General features: G+C 36.6%; 1 protein-coding gene across 2 annotated transcripts; it reads left to right on the plus strand.

The window, feature by feature from the left end:
• The first annotated feature begins 1,102 nt into the window (after positions 1-1,102).
• Positions 1,103-21,134, plus strand: dmrt1 (doublesex and mab-3 related transcription factor 1). 2 transcript variants are annotated; one of them, XM_053481122.1, is made up of 5 exons: positions 1,103-1,429; positions 3,388-3,544; positions 5,693-5,850; positions 10,349-10,523; positions 19,659-21,134. In XM_053481122.1, exons 1-5 carry the CDS (start codon positions 1,205-1,207, stop codon positions 19,805-19,807), a joined length of 864 nt encoding a protein of 287 aa, XP_053337097.1. In that variant the 5' UTR covers positions 1,103-1,204; the 3' UTR covers positions 19,808-21,134. The 2 variants fall into 2 exon arrangements, with proteins under 2 accessions (XP_053337097.1, XP_053337098.1); XM_053481123.1 differs by having other exon boundaries at positions 10,352-10,523.
• Positions 21,135-22,915: the final 1,781 nt, after the last annotated feature.

Here is a 22,915-nt window from a genome sequence, read left to right on the forward strand (position 1 = left end):
CTTCTGTCTCTATCTTACAAATGTAGTGGTTAATGTAAAAAACTATTGGTCATACACTGCCTGGCCAAAAAAAGAATTTACCTTAAGCTTTAATTACAGCACACAACGTGGTGGCTAATTCACGTCTTTCACAAAAAAAGAGCTTAAAATATGCCAGTGGCATCAGGTAAGAAAAACTCCATAGTTGTGAGAACATTTTTTCCCCCAGTCTGTGTATGGAAATGCTCATTGAAAGAAACACATTTGAGGTGCAGTTCATGAGTCAGAGAGACCACTTGTGTGAAGAAATAGCTAAATTGTCCAGGATGTTTTGTAAATGTAATGTTCTTATTATATATGGAGAGTTCTGACACACCTTATAGACTGATCAGTGAAATCGGTGACATTTATACAAAAACAAATCTTGGATTAACAAAAAATTTTAGGTTAACAAAAGTGGACTTCATATTAATTTAAACACATAATATTTCTTGTTATACTTAACTTCCAGCTTAATAACACAGTATGACTGCAGATCAATCCCTGCTATGTGATATATCAGAAACGTGGATGGGTTCCCTGTTGAGACTGGTTCCCCTCAAGATTTCTTCCTATTGCATTCTCGGGGAGTTTTTCTTTGCCACCATTATGATGTATGCACTTTCCAGACTCACTCACTCATCTTTATACCTGTATACAGGTGCAAAAAATGTTTCTACGACAGTTGCTTTGATTAACCTGTTCTTGGACTATGAGAGGAAATCGGAGTGCACCTACCAAGCACGGAGAAAACAAGCAAATGCGATGCGCACAGAACGCTCAACCATGGCGGTTGGAGTCGATGGTGCCAACCAGAACGCAACTGCGGTACCACACTCGTTTGCATAATTTTAGATTCATCATATTAGATGACTAAAGCACTATCTTATTATTATTATTATTTTTAAAGAAAACTTAATTAGCCCGTTAATGAGTTTTGTGCATGTCGTGCAGGGTGTTTCCTTTGACGGGTATTTGCACTATACTCGTGACACTTTTCAGTTCATTTTTTTTTTTTTTTTTAAATATAATAACGTGTGCACCAATGCCAGCAGTGGGAAGGCCGCTCGGTCCCACTCTCCCACGCGCGAGCTGGAATGTTGAGGTGTCTCGCGCCAAAACGGAGCGGCACAAAACGCACGAGCCAGCTCGCTCAGCTGCAGCAGAAGCACGAGGCCGCGCAGAGATGAGCGACGACGAGCAAAACAAGAAGGCGTTTCTGGAAGTCGCGACCCCTCTGTCCCCGGGGCCGGTGGGTAAAAAACAGCCACGCATGCCGAAGTGCTCCCGGTGCAGGAACCACGGCTTCGTCTCGCCTCTGAAGGGCCACAAGCGCTTCTGTAACTGGCGGGACTGTCAGTGCCAGAAATGCAAACTCATAGCGGAGCGCCAGCGCGTCATGGCCGCTCAGGTAGCTAAGATAATAAGCTAGCTGTCCTTAACTTTTCTCACGTCGAAGCAACACCACGACGGCTTATGTTTATTTTTTTATTTTACATTAAAAAAAAAAATAAATAAAAAAAAAACACAAAAGGTGTAAATTCCTAGCTTTTTGTTGTTTAAATATTTACTGTACTAGCTTGTTAGCTAGACAATATACAGATGAAATTATAACTATGTGAACAGTGTTTAACTTTAAGTGTTTTGTCATTTACACTTAAGTAACAAAAAAATAAAAATAAATAACAATGAGAATTGTTTACGTTAAAGATACACTTCTTAGCAACAATGTGGCAGCCTGATTGAGAGAAGTGTGAGGTTTGAGGTTTAGCAAAATACAGTCAGCCAAAAAAAATGTATACACACTTCAGGAAAATAAAAATATTAAGATGTAGGTTATATTGATGTAATAATTATAATATTGTCATATTGTTATCGTGATATATATATCAATATAATGTATAACAATAAATTTAGTTTTAAAATGTTTAAACAAGTTTTTCTTTTCCTAAAGTGTATATAGGTAACTAACTAACTAAATAACTAACTAACTTAGTCCAAAACTAACTTACTATATAGGAAGTTTGACACACCTTTTAATTCCATGGTCTTTCCTGATTTTTATTAATTTTTTACATTGTAAAACAAAATATGCAATAATCTACTTCGCATTTTGATATTAAGATGTGTCTGTTTACTTATGCTCTGTAAAGCCTTCATAACAGCTCGAATCTGAGCTGCTGTTAATTGGAGATTTTCGAGGCTAAATGAACAACTTCTCTGCAGTAGAGGTAAGTGTTAGTCTTGGACAGAGAGTAGAATTAAAGCTGGATCTAAAAGGAAGAGAAAAAAACAATTATGATTGAGATGTCTAATCAATATCAGGTCTGAAAAATACTTTGATATCAGAAAATCATAACAGACAAAAATAACTGAATAATAATTTTAAATAAACACTCTGATTTAGGTACTAATAACTAATAAATGGAATTCACATTATCATAAATTATCATTACATCACATAGTGACCATTATTAACTTGTATTTCACTCAGCCTCTTAGTTGTTGTTAATAAGTTGCACTTTTGTATTTTGTGGGATTTAACATGAATGTTAAGGTTTGCATGATTTAATGATACTTTTCTGTTACTGTTATTAAAACTTTGAGTATCAGGTGCTACAGCCACCTATACCCATCTGATACTGCTTTTTTCATAAAAATAAACTACTTTAAAAAGCATGAACATTTTTTTAACAGTAAAGTCTATTTATATAAGTATACATTTCAGTTTCTGGCTATTCTTGGCATTGTTTACAGAATCTAATCTGTTTTCTTCTGTGTCTAATTCAGTTTGAGTTTTTCCTGGTGTTAGTTTGATAATGTTCCTATTTGTTTGGTTAATGAAATCTCTAATGGTCATGGTGTATTTTATAACAGTAAGAAATTTTAAAAACCATAAAACAGCTGTTAGTGCGAAATTGTGTTACTGTGAAAAGCAGTCACCAAGGTAGTTATTATTTGTTTGTTATTCTTACATAATTAAAATATTTTTAAATTAACTTCTCTTATGCAGCAGAGGTAAGTTTTAATCCTGCTTTCCTGGGATGGTCTTCATGGGAGCCTTATGGTGCTTGATGAGTTTTGCAAGTGCACTTGACAACACTGTTCTCGCAAGAACTATTCCAGAACAGTCTTTAAATAACAGCTGACTTTTGTTGTTTTTGTTGTTTCTTAATTACATAATACCAGACGTGTTATTTTATGTTTTTTTTCAATGTTCTAGAATGTAGAAAAATTTTATTCAAACCTGTGTACATACTTTCAACTGGAACTGCCTAAACAAATAACTATTTGAGTTCAACAGTACATTATAATAATAATAATTTTAAAAAATCTATTAGTCAATACACTGTAAACGTTTGTGCTCAGGTGGCTCTGCGGCGCCAGCAGGCTCAGGAGGAGGAGATGGGCATCTGCACACCAGTGAACCTCTCTGGTTCAGACATTGTGGTGAAGGATGAGCCAGGAAATGATTACGGCTTTGCAGTGGGAGCGAGATCGCTTGCCTCTTCTCCTGCTGCCTCTGGTGAGATTAATTACTTTTACCACAGCTGAAGGGAGTCCAATTCACTGTGCTGATATGCTCTTATAGAATTGCTTATGCTGGCTTGAAACCTAGTTTTTACCCAGAAAAATAAACTGTATATCCGACAAAAATGCATGTTTAATTCAGATTAGGTACAGAAGGTGAGTTATGGCAAAGAAAGCAACTAATCTTTCTTGACTTTTGGCCCTCCTTTTTCTGTTTTTATGTGTTGATGTTAAATGCATATAAAGCAGGGAAGGAAAATTAGCTGATGATGATAAAGAGCTTTTGTAAAAAAAAAAAAAAAAAAAAATTCAACATTTTTTTAAACTAATAGACATGCCACTGGTAAATTGTTTTATTATTATTATTATTATTATTATTATATGAAGGAGAAAACAATAAGGCCAGATAGTAGATTTAAAGCCAAATCAAAAATGTAGTAAAAGAATGTAACAGTTATGATTGAGATGTCCAGTCAATATCATATTAGGGCTGAAAATTTTAATGAGATCAAAAAAATCATAACACATTAAAATAATTTTGAAAAACCCCTCTAATTTAAGTACTAATAACTCTGATTGATTGAATTCAGCATAATATTTAATGGTAGTAAAAAAAGTAATAGTGACTGTTGTTAACTGTTTTTATAAAGTTTGAATATGTTTTAAACAGTAAAGTCTATTTATAAGTAAACATTTTTTTCCTAAATCGAATTAGAATTGTTGGCATTGCTTACAGGATCCAATCTGTTTCATTCGATGTCTGATTTACCTTTTTTCCTGGTGTTAGTCCAATAATATTTCTATTTATTAAGTAAGTGAAATCTCCAATGATTTCTATCGGTGTGCTTTATAACCATGAGAAATGTAAAAATCATGAAGAAAGGAGCTGGTAGTGTGGTATTGTGTTGCTGTGAAAAGCAGTTACCAAAGTAGTTATTATGTATTAAGTATTCTAATGTAATGTAAAAAAAAAAATCTAAAGAACTCTACTAATAATAAAATTGTTTAAACTGCAAACAAAACTTAGAAAGATTGAGGAATTCTTATTTTACATAGCACTGTGACCCACTTAACTTGTGACTCCTGAAAAAATTGTGTGTGTGTCTTGAGGCGGTTCAAGTGAATCCGTGACTGTGGACAGCTTGTACCCATCTATTCATTCTCCGGTGTAGTGACCCATTCTTCCTAAAACACAATACAGCCAGTAAGATGCTCTATTTATTTATTTTTTTTAGAAAATGCAGGGAGGAGGGGAATGGAGGAGCGACGTTTTCTGTAACATTCCGTCACTGCACCGTGTGCCTATCTCTAGCTCTGGTGATTGCTCCTTGGCATGTTGGGCACAGTCGTTTTGATGGCTCTTTGGCCAGAGATCTGGAGTCAGGAAGGGTGGGAGAGAGACAGACTGTTCCTGCTTGTCTGATAGGACTGTGCTAGGAGGAAAATATGAGCCCGGTCAAGGCTGTTCAAATTGGATCTGTGCTGCTGTCAAAGGGGCATAGAGGCAAAGCGGCCCTTACTGGTCATCCTCTGACACTAGGGCATAGACGGCACATTCCAAACTCGCACATTAGATAAGGAAGAAGGTGAAAAGATTAAGAAATTAGTCGCATTTACGGTATAATGACGCATTAAGGAAGAATCCAAGAACATTTGTACTAGCAGGATCACTGGTGTTTCACCAGCAGGTGGGGCTGTAAGCAACAACGCAGCTGATCTTTTACATCTGGTATATAATCACCTCTTGAGACCTGAGTGTCTTCTTGTAAGGACATGACATTTTCGACCAACTAGGTTGTCCAAATATCCTTGTATGTTCTTCATTTGTGTATAATTATTTTGCCAGACTTGTTCCTGTAAGTTTATAGTTATCGGGTACTCATAAAGCGATACAGTAAGCACACAGTGCAACGTATAAAACAATACATAGTGTCTGGGTCTCAGGAGGTTAAAATCCATACAACAAAAACATAGCACAAATTAACTAAATAAACATTTGAAAGCGTTAGCTTTTTACTTAAAAAAAAAAATATATATATATATTTGATTCATGCCTCTGTAACCTAAAAGGTTAGGTTGTGTAATTATTCATCATCAGTAAGAAATCAGTTTGAATGGCTCTGCAATTTTTTTTTTTTGTTAGGGAGCCGCTCTTCTTTGACGCCGAGCCCCACCGCAGCCACCAGGGGACACTCTGAGGGCTCTGCTGACCTCGTGGTAGATGCTTCCTACTACAACTTTTATCAGCCTTCCCGCTATCCAGCATACTACAGCAATCTCTACAATTATCAGCAGTACCAGGTGACAACACACATATGCAGTCATTAGTTTCACCGTAATACAATAGTAAAAATTTCCATTTTTACAATTTCAGAAAAGCTTTATACTGTACCTTTGCTTTTATGCTCCAGAGTATATCTTGTGTACACATACAGTAATGAGTATCTTTCACCTGGAAATGTTTAAATAGGATAAATTTATGGCACATGCTTGGAATGTAATTAACTTCAGCACAAGGTTTTTAAAGTAAAATACATGTGTTTTTCCTATTTTTATGTAAAAGAGAGATCTTTAAGGTTACCACTTCAGCAACAATGAAAGGTATAAAAAAGTATTTTTTTTCTGAGTGTGTATTTTACACACACACCGCATTTCGTTTGTTTGAATAAATTCCTGTGTTCAGGAAGTGAAGTTAATTTGTGCATTCATTAATTTAATTACTTCTGCTGTATATCATTTACTATATTTATGTTCCATAAAGGCTTTTGCTTTGATTGTGAACCTAAATCTAAATAATGCAGCAACTTATTGCACAACTAGATTTATATGCATTGTAAGTACCAAGTCTTATAAATTTGGTGGCAGAGTTTATAATCATTCACCATAGCATGAAATAAATTGAAACTATAAATATTATAATATCTTAGGGGGGTTTATTGGTATAAATATGTGTCAAGCTCGTTTACCATCAAACAGAACAGCTGAAAGTTTTCTACAGTGTGATCTAAACTAAATTGTATTTGACGAAACAAAGAAAAGGGTCTCCCAAGAAGTGTGCAATGACTTTTTTTCCCCAAGTTTTCCAATCCCACTTAAAAATCTATCCCAAACAGGAAGAATTGCTCCATAATAACTCAACACCCATGAAGAAGACCACCATGGTACACTCATTTTCCCACTCACCTAGGCCGTGTCCCATGCAGTCCAGCAGTATGTGGTAATGAGCTGATTAAGTGGGTTGGAGCGCTTGTTTATACGGGTTCCTGTCAGTGAACCCAGCTGCCTGTTCTAACTTGGCACGGTGGCACAGTGAGCTTTTACGCGTAATGCCTGTCTTCTCGTTCCAAGCCAGTGGCTGAGTACAGCAAGGAAGGTGTGTAGTCTTCATGCCATGCTGTCTCTCTTACAAACTGTTTACATTTCCCCGCTTCCCCCAGTCGGAACTGCAACTCATGCTGCCACTGGGAGTTCTCTAACCCTTATCCAAGCCATGCAATTGCACTGAACAACACTGAATTTGCACCCTTTAGTCACACAGTTTGGCAAATGATTTTTGTGCATGCCTTTTAAATGCCTGAGCTGCAGCTGTTAGTGATTATGGTTTCTGGTCAGTAACAGATGCTGACCTTTGCAGCAGAGTTATAGTAACCCTTTAATGTTTTATGCACAAAAAACAAATAACCTACGATAAATATAAATAACCTATAAATACGATAAAACAAATAACCTACAATAATTTCTATAAATGGAAAATTTTCATTAAGGCATTATAAATTGCTGTATTTATTATTTTTTGCACTTTTTGTTAGAATTTGTTATTCTGCAGTGTTTCGTGTAACATGCATACTAAAATATATATATTTTTTAGAATAAAACACAAACATGAAATGCATGCAACTTGGTATAGTATAAACAAGGACTTAAGGTTCTTACTGTTAATAGTCTCGTGAACTGTGATCGAGAGCAAAGATGAGTCTTTTCACAAGGACAAGGCTAGTGGAGTTGTGATTAGCATTATGTTTTATGTGAATAGGCTGTAAACGTATGACATAGGATGCTCTGGAAAAGATAGTGAAATAATGTTGTTTGGAGTAGGATGGTGAATCATGTACTGTATATAAACCTAGATTATTTATTTATTTTTCTATTATTGTTTAACTGTTGTAAAACAAATTAATAGCAAGTTTCAAGTACTAAAATTACTATACTATTAATACTATATTAATAACATAGTAATTTAATATTTAAGGTACAGTATATTCGAGTATACATAAACTGTAGGTGTCTAAGGTATAATTAGGGCATGATTTCCATGGTGTTGTATAATGTTGAAGATTTCTATTTACTCAAATTGAATTGGACAACTTGAAATTGAGGGCATCCTCAAAGTCATGGCCCTTCAGCTTTGATATTCCATCAACTTAAGACACTTTTATTAACCTTTATCAATCAGACAGGAAACCACTGACATATGATGCACCCTGAAGACTGTGACATGATTGTAGTATGGGCATCATCCTGTATATTTGCTTGGATTTATGTTACAAAGTATCCTCATTGTATCCAGTAGGAATTACTCATGTGTGGAATAAATTAAACCAGTATTTCTTCAGGGACTTACCAATGGCTGATATGTCCATGTGGGCTGTTGATGGAGCCATATTTCAGTGTGTTTGTGCAATAGGGGGACTGACAGCAACATCCTGCGCCACGGTCACCGCTTTCATCACACTTCTTTGTGCCATTTGAATTGCAAAGGTTAATGATATTGCTATAGTGTTGCAGCACGCTTGAATACTTTAATGTTGATCTCATTATGCGTAATGGTACTACCTGCTAGATTGCAAGGATTTATTTCCACAGCGTGTTATGTTGTAAACAAAGACGGACCAGATGTGAACTGATGTTGCTTAGATGTTAAAGCTAAAAAAAAAAAAAAATTTTTTAATATATATATATATGATGATTTTTCTTTTTCTTTTTTTTTTTGGCATTCAGCTTTACCAATCAGCTGGAGACATTTCATTTTTGTTATTGTCCAGCAAGACAAAAGCTATGAGTATGCTTTGCCGTCATATTTAAGTTTTCATAAAATCCTTCAACTAAATCGTATTACATTTTAAGCAGATCAGTTTTAAATGGTTTGCATTTCCTGAAGAATGTAATCCGTTACCATGGTCGTCTACAGTCCCCAAGTGAGGTTGATACAAATCGGTTTAGCGTTGCTGTAGGGAAAAAAAAGTTAGTGGGTGAAGAAAATGCTCCCCAGCTTGCCTTTATCTGAGCACGTCCATCTCCTGCCCTCTCCCACCTCAAGCGAGCAGGGCTGCGCTGCACTGCAGGTGGAGAATGAAAATATGAGGGTGGCGTAGAGGATCCAGATAGCTGATGGTGCCAGATAAGAGCCCTCTGAGGGAGGTAAGGGAGATGAGCCAGCCCCTATTAATGGGGGCTGCACTGGAGCTTTCACACTAAAAGTAGCACTGCACCCACACCTTTCACTCTAACTTTCTTCCGTTGTTTTAATTTTTAATTTTTTTCAATAAATAAATGCTAGCTGAATTCCCACATTTATGTGCAAAGTTAATGAGTGAGAGCCAGTTAACAGCATGAAATTGAATTGAATGGAGTTGGATTAACGTGCCTTAGGCAGACCACAGTACGTCTTGATTCCTGTTGTGACACATTTCAAATGCTTAGCCATGTGTATTTCTGTTTTTCAATGCATGTTTCACTGGAGCATGTCCAGAAAAATACAGTTCATTTTTTTGCTGTATTTGTCATAAGCAATATGAGAAGCCTAGCATAGCTTAAATAACAGTTTATAAAGCTGTCTAGAATTGATGGGGTGAACAATAAATGGTGACATATTACTGGCTGACAGAAATCAAATTCCATAAAGCTGAAATTGAAAATACTCTCAAGCCGCTGTGTTGCTGACTAGACAGCCCATTTTAAAGTTCTCAGAAGATAGAAGGTAGAAAGGGTAAGAAAGGGAGAAAACTGACCAGAGATTGTGTTGCAGTTTATTTTGAGGGAAAAATCGATCTGGTCTGAGAAGCCAAGTGAGACCTGGTGAGTTTAACGGCTGTAGACTATATCTTACTTTTTCTTTCTTTTCTTTTTTCTTTTTTCTTTTTTTTTATTTCATGATGAGACATGCTCAGGTTTGTTTTAAAATCGCAGGCTTGTTTTTCAAAATGTGTAATTTGTGTTGCACATTTCTGTATGTGCAGTGATCAAGATGATATTCATAAGGCACTATTTTTCCACATAAAGTTGATTTGATCTGCCTTGTGATTCAAGTTATAATATGTTGTTTGAACATGTACATATCAACATCAGAATTATTGGCACCCTTGGTTAAAAAACTTTCACTCTTAAGGTATCACACAAAGGGTTAAAATTGTTAATTAAAGTAAATGCATTTTCAATAAAAATGTAATATACAGTAGATTTACCAAACAACATGCATCAATTATTCGGACTCTTCTGTTAGCACTTTATGCCTCTATTTGCCATAAAAGGATCAAGCATATAGTGTTTGATGAGACATGGTTCTCTGAGATCGCTCCTCGTTTTACATTTTCTTCAGATGCTCCAGGATTGTAGGTGGTTTCTTGTGAATTATATTCTTAAACTCACCCCTCAGGATGTCAAAAGCTGTGATGCCTGCTCTAGTTTTTTATGTAATTACCCTACAAGCTAATTTGTATTTATATTTCCTATTTCCAGTTACATTAATCTTACTCCTTTGCGCATGTTTGTGTGACTGCATGTGAATCATTTCACTCTGAAGCAGATGCCCAGTGGAGATAGCCGTCTGTCCAGCCACAACATGTCCCAGCAGTACCGTATGCACTCCTACTATTCTGCAGCCTCCTACCTAAGTCAGGGTCTGGGCACAGCTGCGTGCATGCCGCCCATTTTCAGCATGGAGGACAGCAGCGTCTGCCCTGAGCCGAAAACTGCAGGTCAGTGTCATCATTCTCCCATCCCCCTCCTTATTTCTCTCTCTCTCTCTCTCACACACACACACACTCTTGCCCATACCACTCACAGGCCCATAAAGTTTTATCCAGAGTTTATCAACAGCATGTGCAAAGTACATCTGAGGGAGGCTCAGTATGCAAGTCAAGAGCATCATAAAATTCACACAGATAAATAAATTCAAAAGTAAAACTTTTATTATGGCCATTTGTTCTTAGGTCTTAGGATTTAAAGTGACATGAGCTGCATGTACAAGTGCAGAAGTCACACTGTTTTAACAGTCTAGTTACTTCACTTTGCAGACATCGTTAATTCACACAAATGTCCGGCTGATGTCTGGTTCTGAACTGCCCGGAGTAGATCACTTCTTATAAATGAATGCTTGAGAAGTTGACAGAACTCTTGGACGCTTTATGTTTTACCAGACCTGAGGTTCCCACCAACCCATGAAAGCCTTTTTACCTGTTGTGGTTCTTGATGAATTTACATGCTGCTTTACCCATGAGGGTGCCTGTCTCCCTGCACTCTCACTCTGGGGTGTCTTACGGTCCATTACAGCACAAAAGCGCTTCAGTTTGGGTGGTCTCAAAACACTGGTACTAACTACCCAGTTACTGGCGTGATAGCAGGGTGGCGGCTGTTTCCTGTGGCTAGCGTTAAACACATAATATGATGAGACCTGCTTGCACTAGTTTAATGTGAAAGAGAAATCCCCAATGCTCAAATAAAGTGATTTATACCTATTTACATAATTTTTGATAAATGATTCAGACTCTATAGATCGGTGAAATTAGTTTGTTCCAAACTTACACATCCAGTATGCACGTGGGCAATGACATGATTATTATCTAATAAACATAGATTTAACATTCGCTTATCTTTTAAAAGCTTTTTTTCACTCATAGCTTTTGGTTGACATGTCTGGTTGTTAGTAAAATAACAGCGAATATGACAATACAAATTAAGACTTGAATACTGAAATCTACTAATAATACTACTTTACCAGGAGAAATCACTAATCTTTCTCTTTGATTAGTGATTCCTACATTCCACAACAATAATGGGGATTTTAAAATTATGAAATAACACATATGGAATTAGAGAATTATGTTTCTTGTTGTTATACAACAACAAGAAGTCAGTGTTTTTTTAAGACATAAAGGTCAGCCTTTTTGGAACAGTTCTGTCAAGTGCATTTGCAAAACCAATCAAGCATCATGAGGAAACTGCCGCAGAGGAGAAGTTCATTTAGAGTTACCAGCCTCAAAAATTACCAATTAACAAACAGCACCTCATATTAGAGCTGTTATAAAGATGGCTTTACAGATCATAAGTAACAGATACATCTCAACCTTAACTGTTCAGATGAGATTATTTCATAGTTTGCATGCCTTTAGCATTGCTTTATAATGTAGAAAGAAATAAAAATCAGGACCATGGTTTTAGAAAGCACAGTAATCACAAAGCTTTAAGCCGGAGTGTAACTACGTTGAAAACACTGGTGCATTTCTAGTTTGCACAACATGTTTTTTTTTTAAGCGTACAGAAAATATCTTTCAAGTGTAACTGTTAAGGCAATTATATTTACTTGGACTGCAGCAAGCAAGAGGCTTATCCAAACAGTAGGCCATTTTGTGTTTAAATGGTCTTATTAGGCTTGGTACAGCCATGACCTTGCATGCATGGCCAGGCTGGCATGACCAGAAAAAAGCTGTTATCTGCAAAGAGTTTCCTCCTATACTTATGTGGCATAACCAGATTTTACATGCTTTCTTTAATAAATAATATTCATTATTACTACAGCCAATACACCTAGACCTGATAAGCTACTTACATCAGATTCCTCAGCACAATACTCAGCATTTGTAGATATAGATATGTTTAAGAGCCATACCTGTTGTTTTGAACCTGTCCATTTTTTATTTTGTGAGGTTTTAGAATTGCTAGATCAACTGCCAGACCCTGTACCCAAGTAAGCAGCATTTCACCTCCTGAAGAGGAGATTAAAAGCAGCATCCTGACATCTTTAAGACTTGTGGTACAAGCTTGGAAACTCATCACAAAATAAGAATGAAAGAGGTTTGGTGATGTCAGTGAACACCTGCTTGATGCAGCTAATTGTCTATTTGCATCCAATTATTACATGTTGTTATTTACACTGATTTACTTTGAGACTACATATTCCAGTATGTTTGCTTACCTACAAATTGGGTTGTCCGCCACCACAGGTGCCATGCTCTAATTTCTCTAACACACCAGGATGTAAATAAAAGGACATGAAAGCTCCTTTTGAAATCCTGACATCTCCCATATTAGTCATTTGATCTTTTAATCAGTGTTTAACAAAATATAAATAAAAACAAAATAATCTCACGATCAGTGTAAAGATTTATATGGTGTAAATAAGTAATGAATTCCCTCCAGATTACATTGTGATATTGAAGCCCAAGTTCGATTCTTGGTCCTTAAGATGTAATGCTCTTGTAGACATACGTCTTTCTATGAGAAGGCTTATGAGTGCCCCGTACACCTGCTTGTGCCTCCTGTGCTCCCACCCTGCACGATGTGTATTTATTTCCCTCTTGCTCTGTGAATGGGGTGGGGGTGGTGTGTGTGTGTGGGGGGGAGTAATCAGTTGGCCAAATATGAGGCCAGATAACCTTCAGGAGTGCCATGCTGTCCTTTCTGAGCAGCCCTTTCTGCCGGTGTCTCGGGAAAATTGCCTCTGCGGTTAGTGAGCGGGAACAGTTAAGATTTACAAACAATGATGAAGCTTGTCATGCGTCTTTCTCCATCCGTCACGAGCGGCGGCCCTGCTGGGGCGTCCAAGTGTTCTTCATAAAAGCCAGCTCGCTGTGAAATACGCCCCTGTGCGCACTTTACTGCCGTGAGCTCGTCAGCAGCGCTTTGCTGTAAATCGTCCACGCCGCTAGTGACACCACACTCCATCACCCGCCTGTGGTTGGCTTACATCCACCCCACATCTCTCTCCCAGCCCATCCTCCTGCCCCGTCATGCTTTGAGATGATGTGCTCTTTGTGAGTTATGTAGGAATTTTAGTGTTATATGATCCAGGTTTAACCATTTTCTTTTTCTCTTGTTTTTTTTTTTTTTGTTGTTCTTCTTCTTGAAGTTTCACATAGAAATGATGTCCCCCGGAGTCAAGGAAAATAAGGACACCAGTCAGTATACACTATAATGTAGTAAGCAAATTCAGAAAGTAAATATTAACTTTTTGACCTCATTGATTTTGGGTCTTAGTAGTTTTGTTTATATTTACACATTCAATAAATTTCAATCTCAAAGTGTTTTATTTTCTAGTAATAAAGTGGAAAGCTTATCAAAGCTATGGATAGTTATTGATCTGACCGTTCCTTGTGCTGTCTCCCTAAACCACAAAGGTAATGGATGGATCCTATTATTATTCACATTCTACATTGTGTTAAAGTAGGACTCCTGTCTGTGCAAGGAATTTGCAATGTTTGCTCATACTGGTTGCTTGAAATCAGTGCTGAATGCTGAATAATAGCCTTTTTTTTATTTAATCGTTTAAAAATCTTAAAGTAAGCTTATCATTTTTGGCAAGCTTCCACTTTACTGAGCAGTCTCTTAGTTTATTTCTCACAGTTGTTCTGGGTGAATGGTAGAAATAAACTGTCCTTCATATATTATGTAGGACTAGTGTAACTAGTATTACTTATAAATCAGTTTTAAATGAGTTGCATTGTGTTGTTCACAATATTTTACAAAATTTGCTAAAAACTGTCATGTGTAACTTTACTAATGAGAAATGAGCCCTGTTTGTCAGTGTTTGGCATTACAAGTTGTGAAATCATTTTTTAACCCACGACCAAAAGTGTTTTTTTTGTTTCTTTGTTTTTTTATTCTTTCACCAAAAACATCCTTTAGAAATTTAGCAAAACAGGTTATTATCAAAAAAAGGTATATTTCCTGGATAAGCGTTTCCTAGATATCCGTATCGCCAATTCTATCTATACGTGTGAGCAGATGAGTGTTGATCGCCTTGCTCAAGGGCCCAGCAGTGGCTGCATGGTGGTGCTGATGTTTAAACCTGTGACCTTCCGGTCAGCAGTCCAATGTTTCAACCACTGAGCTGTATAAGTATATAAGACCTTCTGCATAAGTACATTTAGATCAAGTACAAAGTACATTACTGGATAAACACAGTTTCACAGGAACAGTCAAAAGGGCCTATTCACTCTTTCAAGTTCTGGCATTAACAATGAAAACTTTCTTTAAATGCAGTGAAGTGGTAATAATTCAACAGGAAGAGGTGTAATGTCTCATGTAACAGAGAAGCCATACAGCTTTCATCAACATCTCATTCTCTTGACATCACACCTACTGTAGCAGAGCAGCTAACTTAAATGTCAACTATAGTGAACTATATTGCCAATGCAGGAAGTGAATTTGTAGAAAGAAGATTTTGTCATGAATCTAACTAATTCACCTTCTGCATTGGCATTATAGTTCACCATAAACACCTAATTTTGTTCGGACACGAATCAAAGCGTTCAGGACAAGGAGATTTCAGTCACGTATGCTAATACTAAAACATTGTATTTTATTTTTGCCATTGTGTGACATTTTTTATGTTGTATTTAGCATCAAGCATACACTAGATTGATGTATATATAATTAATATCGAAAAGAATTATATATGAAGGAAATATTCTTTGTTCTGTTTACATCCCTTATTTTCACTAATTATTAATTAATTAATTAATATTTCTTAATACTTTGGTGTGTGTAGATAAGTGAAGATTTATTCCAGAAGTGTCCTGTGTGTTCACAGAAGTGAACTGTTCATGTGTTTTGTTTTCTGAGCATGGAAAAGTACATGATCTTATGTGCCAACATATGACAAGCCTGAATCAAACATAATACACTCAAATACTTGAAAAATTTTACTTTAACTTTGGCAAACCATGTCTTCATGGACCTTTCTTATTACGGTTGCATTTACCTGCTGGAATATGTTCGGGTTCCTTAATTTCAGTACAAGGAAATTGTAGACACCTGAAACCTGTTGCCTGAAAAAATATAGTAACACTTTTTTGTCATGCATGAGGAGATTTATTATAATTTAATATAGCTAATTAAATTTCATGGAATAGAGAATGAACACACTAAGTGGAATACCTTTGCTGTTTCCAGAGGCCTGGAGGTGAAATCCATGATTGGAGTCTAACTACAGTACAGTCTGCTGTCTAAAAGCTTAAGGCACACTTAGTGACTCCTCCATTTCATGCTGTCTTGCCCTCTCTTCTGCTGATGCTAAATGCTTTGTCTTTTCGCTCTCTATGGATTGGTTAAATACCAGTGTAATTGCCTGCTCTAGGCTCAAGCACTGTTGTAATGTGTTGTACAACATCTCCATTAAGACTTGTCTGAGGCATTGGGGAGATTAAATGTGTAAGGAGCATTTACTTTATGTTCTTCTCCAGCCTTTGCCACTGTCCAGTGCTCCAAATGTTCGAGTCACTTGGACATATTGAAAACAAGATGCTGTGATGTAGACTGATCAATTTTAGCAGATATTAATAGACATAGAGAGAAAAAAAAATCTGATTACCCATTCCTTGATTAATCAAGCTTGAATATTTTAAAACTACATCCATGTTTATTTAATATATTTTTATATTTGTATAGTAAAGCCTGTCATTGACGAGTGATGGTGCACTGTGATGTCAAAAAGCAAACAATGAGTGAGGAATAAGAGGTAAGGAGAGAAGCTTTGTGTTAAATTTAAACAGGTCCAAATGTTAGTGTGGCTATGAAACGCGTGTTTGTATGGTTCTGATCGATTCTCCGTCTGACGTTCTGTCATTAAGAGCCCTGTCAGAATGTAATGACACACTTACTTCACCCTTGGGACTGTAGGCTGCGCCCCACTCCATGACGCTGTTCTTATTTTCACATATTTTATCCTACATTCACAATTATTTTTGCCCATTTTCACAGAATGACAAGAAATCCCTCAAAGCATCGATTCCACGTCTCAGGTCATTATAGTATATCCATAATGTTTCGACAGATCAGAGCGTGTGTCCAGAGATGGACAGGTCATTTTGTGGGAGTTGGCTGAGTGCCAGTGATTTAACTTGGAGGAGGGCCTGTCAATTCTCTCAATGACACTCTCCGTCTGGGGACAGATTGGTTAACAATGCGGGACTGGAGGTGCTTATGTGTTTAATTAGCCTCTGACCCTCACTTGATGCCTTCTGTCAGACACTGCTGGCCACTCATGCCACTCTCTAATAGACCAATAATGGTCATTGAAGGTGTCCGTTCTAATGGTAGTCGTGAAAAGTTAGTGACGTAGTTATGCTTATATAAGACCTTTATGCAAAATTGTAATTTGCCATGAATACATATCAGAGACATTGCATACTGTTTTTTTTTAGGTTGTAAGAGCGCAAATGTATATTTTTTCACTTTTTTATTTTTATTTTTTAAATTTTTTTAAGAGTTCTTAGTTTTGTTTGCAGGGTACTTTTTCTAGTGTTTGGTCCATATGCAGTAAAAGCCATTTCGTCCGTGTGAGAAAGTCTCTGAAGCAGCCATTGGCAGGTTTGAGGTGTCAGTGTTTGTTTAAGGTTTAAGTCTCCACTGAATTTTCTGCTCCATAAAGTCCTGCCACAGCTCTAATGATGAAGAGTGATGCACATGTCGCTGCATAAGACAGAACTCCTTCTCTTTCTACCCTTGTATCTTCCGCGAAATGCTGAAAGGAAGCTTTACAAAGTGTATAACGTAGACAACAGTAGACGAGCCATATTTGTGTTTTTTTTTTTATTTGTATTTATTCATAATAATTTATTTATAGCTCTGAGGCATACAGACCTTATATGTAAGTGGCAGAGTGTGTTTAAGTGTGTTTATCTAAATAGAGGGATTAGGCACCCACATGGCCCTGTGCAGGTAGTACATGAGCTTTGGCAGAGAAGCCTTATGCCTTATCCACAATAGATCAGGCCCAAATTACCATCTTCTCTCACATCTGGGCTTTTGTTCACTTTTTGTTCAGACTGCCAGAAATGATTGAGCTCCTTTCACCTTCTCCCCTCCCCTTTTCATGGGCTTTAAAAAAAGGGGGAAAAAAGACTTCCTTTTGTTTAACTACACAAAGACGGGTTAATAGTTTGGAAATATAAGATATTCAGTTGAACAGAGGTGAATAGGGCAAAAGTTCAAGGAAGAGAATAAGTTCTTTCTGAACACAGAGAGGGGTAAATCTTCTCTTGTTTCAGTTCTGTTCTACACTTGACAGACATGTACAATTTTTTTTTTAAACTATCAAGCAAACCTGCCCAGTCCTGGCTCCCCCCCCCCCCTTTTTTTTTAAACATAAATACTGTTTGTAACCCTGTATACCAAAACGCCTCTGTTTGAAATGCATGACATTAGATTTAGAAAGGAAATTATTTGCTCTTCCTACTGTTACTATATTTGCACATCCCTCTTCATTTGACTTTTTGAATATTTGACGTGCTATATCGTTAAAAAAAAACATAAAAAAATTAAAGCAATTTGCTAGGCTTCACATTTATCTGTATGAAATGGTAATTAGGTCATGATCAAATGCAACAAAGCTGTGACACAAAACAGGATTGCCTGCCACACAAGCCCCAGTGTGAACTTCACTTCTATACAAATGTCCTACATGTAATCTGCAAATGCTTTAGCTTTTAATTACACCATAGTTAATTTTTTTTTCCCTCTGAAGAATGATCACAGCCACTATTAATTTCAAATCTCTTATCTTGTACACCATGTTATTGCTGTTCAAATAGCGTCTGTGCAGTTTAGCTACACAGACATTAGTATTAACGATTGGTTGGTTTGGGATAGGTGACAAACTGCAGACAGCGTGCCGAGTCCTGAAGCTTAAAACCAATCAGAAGGTTAATGAGGAGAAAAATTACTCCTTTTTTTTCTTTCTCCACGGGCGCTCCTTAATTACCTCCACGCCAGAGCAAAGCACCGGGTAGAAGGAGGAGGAGAAAGGGAAGAGTGGCTTGGAGATGAACTTTATATTGTCTCCTGTGAGTTACGAAGGTCAGCAAAACAGCTGAATTAGATTTTAAGTAATCCCCCTTGCGCTGTAACTTTGATAGACCTCACAGACACTGTAGTATCAGTTTTATATGCGCAGTTAGATAAGCACTCAATTCACCTGGCTCAGTGAACAAGCCATGATCCGTGAGTTTATAGTAGTGTAGATTGGTATAATAGACTTGCGCTATGAGTGTTTCAAATTAATGTTGACACTACAAATAATTTGTCATTACTTCGAGTACAATGAAACTGAATAGTAATACTGTACATAATCCATGGAATTTTTTACCAGTGCGTTTTCTATCATTTTTCGGGAGTTCAGAGTGTGTTATACAAAGCTCTGTGCAGTTGTTGATACATTGCTTATCCAGCACTACTCATTCTCTACCTGTTCCCACTGTGCATGCTCAGCACTCATGCCGGATTAATACGTTATCAAGTTTAGTGGTTCTGCCCAAGTGGCTTGACCTCACCTCAGCCTGTGTGATTCATGTTTGTGAGCACTTTGTCTACTTTGTTGTAATGTTGAGAGCTGTCACTATTATAATTGCAAAAGGCTAACAAATTGCAGGTACACTGGATTTCCAAGCTGAAGCAATAAAAAACTTACATTCACCTATTTTTTTTATGATTATGTATTTTGCAACATATATGATATTGACTATTTATGCTGATTTTTTTTTTGTTTTGTTTTCATTTGCACAAAGTTTGCATAAAGTTTTATTGATACACCACAAGTTGTCATAGCTGTTACAGCTTTGAGACATATTGTACAAGAAAAATAGTTTTTTTACCATTATGGATAAATTTTGGTCCATTCCATTTGGGAGATCATCTTCAATTCCCTAAACATGCAAGGGTCCCTTTGATGCACTTGCAATTTTATAATGTTGAGTGCGCTTCCTTGTCCTAGTATTTTTTTTTAAGAGAAGCACCCCCTATAATCTAATGCTTCCGCAGTTTATCGTATAGTCTATATGTACTATAAAAGTAGTTCTGCTGCATTGTTGACATGTCTGAGCCTCTGTGCTTTGCAGCTTTCTCTCCTGATGGAGTTCCTGACACCAGCTTGGCCTGCATGCCTGTCAACCTTATGGTGAGTGCTGAGAACAAGGCAGAATGTGAGCCCAACTCTGACTCTGGAGCGTTTACTGTGGACTCCATCATAGAGGGAGCTGCTAAGTAAAAGTCTCAGAGAGTATACCAACTGCGCTTGACTTACCTCATGGCACTGTGGGGTTAATGCCATGGAGTGTTATATGCTTAAAAAGGTTTTGACAATCAAATTTATATTGTTTGATATTGCATATCATTATAGTTTGTTTAGGTTTGTTTTTTGCCAATACCTGAAGTTTTAAGTGATTGGATATTATGTAGTTTGATGAAAAAAAAGAAAGTTTTAGGCCATAAAGATGAGTTCATATATATGAGTTCATATAAACAATCAGAGTCTCAAGATCATAAGACACTTTGAGTATACAGAAGACCTTTTAATTGATAAATTACATGTTTTGGTCAAGCAACAATTGAAAACTTTCTCCTAAACGAGAGTTCATTCAGGCTTTGTACCTGTAACTGCCCTCATGCATTTGCACTGCAATACATTTCAGCTTTAAAACTGTTATCATTGCTATAATAAATACAGATGTTTCAAAATATTATATATTTTTTTACAGTTAATATGCAGCAACTGTATACTGTGATATTCAGTCTCGGATAATTTTAGCACCTTTGATCCAGACGAAAAGGCGGTGCAGTTATGGGTTAGTGTGCAGGAATGAATACTAATGAATTATGCTTCAATCTCACCACAACCAGTGCGTTGTTTATTTATGGCCACCAGCCAAAGGGCATCATTTAACTTTGGATGATTTGCATCACTATCTACCTCCTTGGATTGTGAGAGGTTCTTTACCACACTTTTGTTTATAAGCTGAATGCTTCTGCCCTTTCTTTGCATACTGTTGAGTTGTCACTGTTTGTCCTTGACAGTAATATCCCTGAATGATGTTTCATAACTTGCCTTAGTTAACTAAAATACTCTACACATTGCTAGAGCAGTACCTATTCAAATAGAATATAGTATTACACGTATCTCTTGCAGAGATAGATCACGATAATTAAGCTTAATCACAATCTAAAAAAAAATCAAACAAATATTTTATAATTAATCATTTTTATAGTCAACAAAAATGAAATATCTCCCAGTTAAGTAAGGCAAGTTGAATTACACATTCAAGCAGTTATTATTTTTATAATAAAGCAAAGGGGACTGAACATCCCTCTTATCTTTCCACAGTTATGTTCAGTAAAGGGGGTTATCACTTAGACAGTTTGTTCCTGTTTAGATTTACTTTCTTAATTACTGCAGCGCTGAGTTGTGAGCTGTACCACAAAATGGTTCTACTGCTTTAACCACTGCACTGTGTTACTGTGACTGACTGTTATGGAGATTAATTTCAAATGCCATGTTGCAAAAGTGCCTGTTATTGTTATGTCTTAATAAAACAGCAAGAAAGCTTATTTAAAAATACTCTTGTGTTTATGCAGCTGTGTGCCCTGAGAAATAAGAAACTGTTATTGATAACTGATTTTCACACTGCTTGTGAATAGAGTGCACCACATAAAGCCAAAAATGAAAATTACTTGTATTTTCTTTGCCCAAGACACTGAAAACATTTATTCGATTCTGCCCCATCTGCTATAATCAATATTCTGACCATCTTGTTTTTTTATCCTTTTTTTATTAAACACACTTAACTTTTAATTTCATCCCCCAGTGGTTTTAGTGAGAAGAATGTGTAGTTACCTATATGGGTCTGACATTATAAATCACTGCCGCAGAGCGGATCGGGCAGCAGTATCGATTGATCCTGATATATCACAGAAATTTACTGTCACTTCTGTTTTCAATTAAAGATACAATCAGTCAGATAATGACTTAATTGGATTTTACAGAAGATTGACTTTTATTGCTGTGTGCTTTATGAGTTTAGTTAAGGAAGGCCCCTTCATCACGGGAGCTTGTCAGAGGCGCCCGTGTCCTTCTGTTGCTACGAGCCTAGACCGTGGGCTGAATAGTGTCGCCCAGTTTGTTTTCCTTGAGCTGCTATTGCTCCATCAATCACGGTCACCAAGTGCAAGACAAAGCTGTGATGAAGCTGTACTCATCCTCAAAATGCTTTCATACACACATACACACTTATGGACGGGGTGTGCTTCTCAGGTGCATTTTCACAGTCAGGAGTTCCGGATTTAAGGGAAGTGAAGCTCATAAAAGTGGTTGATGACAGAGTGGCCTCAGACAAGGATCAGTGTAATGCAGTTCATCGTTGTGTGTCTGTGTGTGTGTGTGTGTGAGGGTGTGGTTAAGATATACGTTCTTCTTTTTCGGAAAAAAAAGAAGAGAAACTCTGCAACTTTTTGTAAAGTTGTTTAATGAGAATCTTAAATACATTAAAAAAGATACATACAAAAAACTTACTATAAGAAATCTGAGAAACCAAAACAAATATGCCCACACCATGGACAAAAATGCTTTAAAAAAAGAAAAGAATAATAATAATGTTTTTTTTTTCAAACAAATTAATTTAAATTTTAAGATTTTTTAAAGAATTAAATAAAAACATAGGTAAATGTTTTCTTTGTTTTTCTGAAATGAATCTTAGAAAGAAGCTCATGTGTGTTTGCAAACACTTTAAAATTGAAAAAAAAAAATTCATTGGGCTTATAATTGGCCTTGTGAAGATTAAAAGGTCCCAAGGGTTCTTTTTCTTTTTAAGTAAAAGTTGCACATATATGCAAAAAGCACATATATTTACATGTATACAAAAGTACATATATTCTGTTCAGCATAGTGTAGTGTAATAAGCAATCATGTTTTATGTAATTCAGATTTCTTACTTAATACATAACATTTTACTAATGCGTAGTATAGAGGAAGTTTGCAGTTTGAGCTGATCACAAATAATTCCCCCCTTTAATATGTGCAATCGTTTAAGTGACGTTTAAGAAGACCACTGTCTTTTTTCTTACTAGTCCATTAAAACAGTTCATTCACTTAAACCCAATGGGAATGGGAGAGTGTTGAGTATCCCATTGTCACTGTTTGTACTAAGGTAGAGAGGGTGTGACTGGGAGGAGATGCTGCTGTCAGAGCTGTAGTGATTTGGATGCTCTTACTCCCTCTGAAATTAGCAAGACTTTTCACTGGACAGATGTCCTGCCATCACTCACAAGCAACCTTTTGATGGCCTGTCGACTGGATAAACTGATCCATTCACCAAAATAGCAC

This window comes from Clarias gariepinus, chromosome 21 (assembly GCF_024256425.1).
Source record: "Clarias gariepinus isolate MV-2021 ecotype Netherlands chromosome 21, CGAR_prim_01v2, whole genome shotgun sequence".
NCBI classification, from domain to species: Eukaryota; Metazoa; Chordata; class Actinopteri; order Siluriformes; family Clariidae; genus Clarias; species Clarias gariepinus.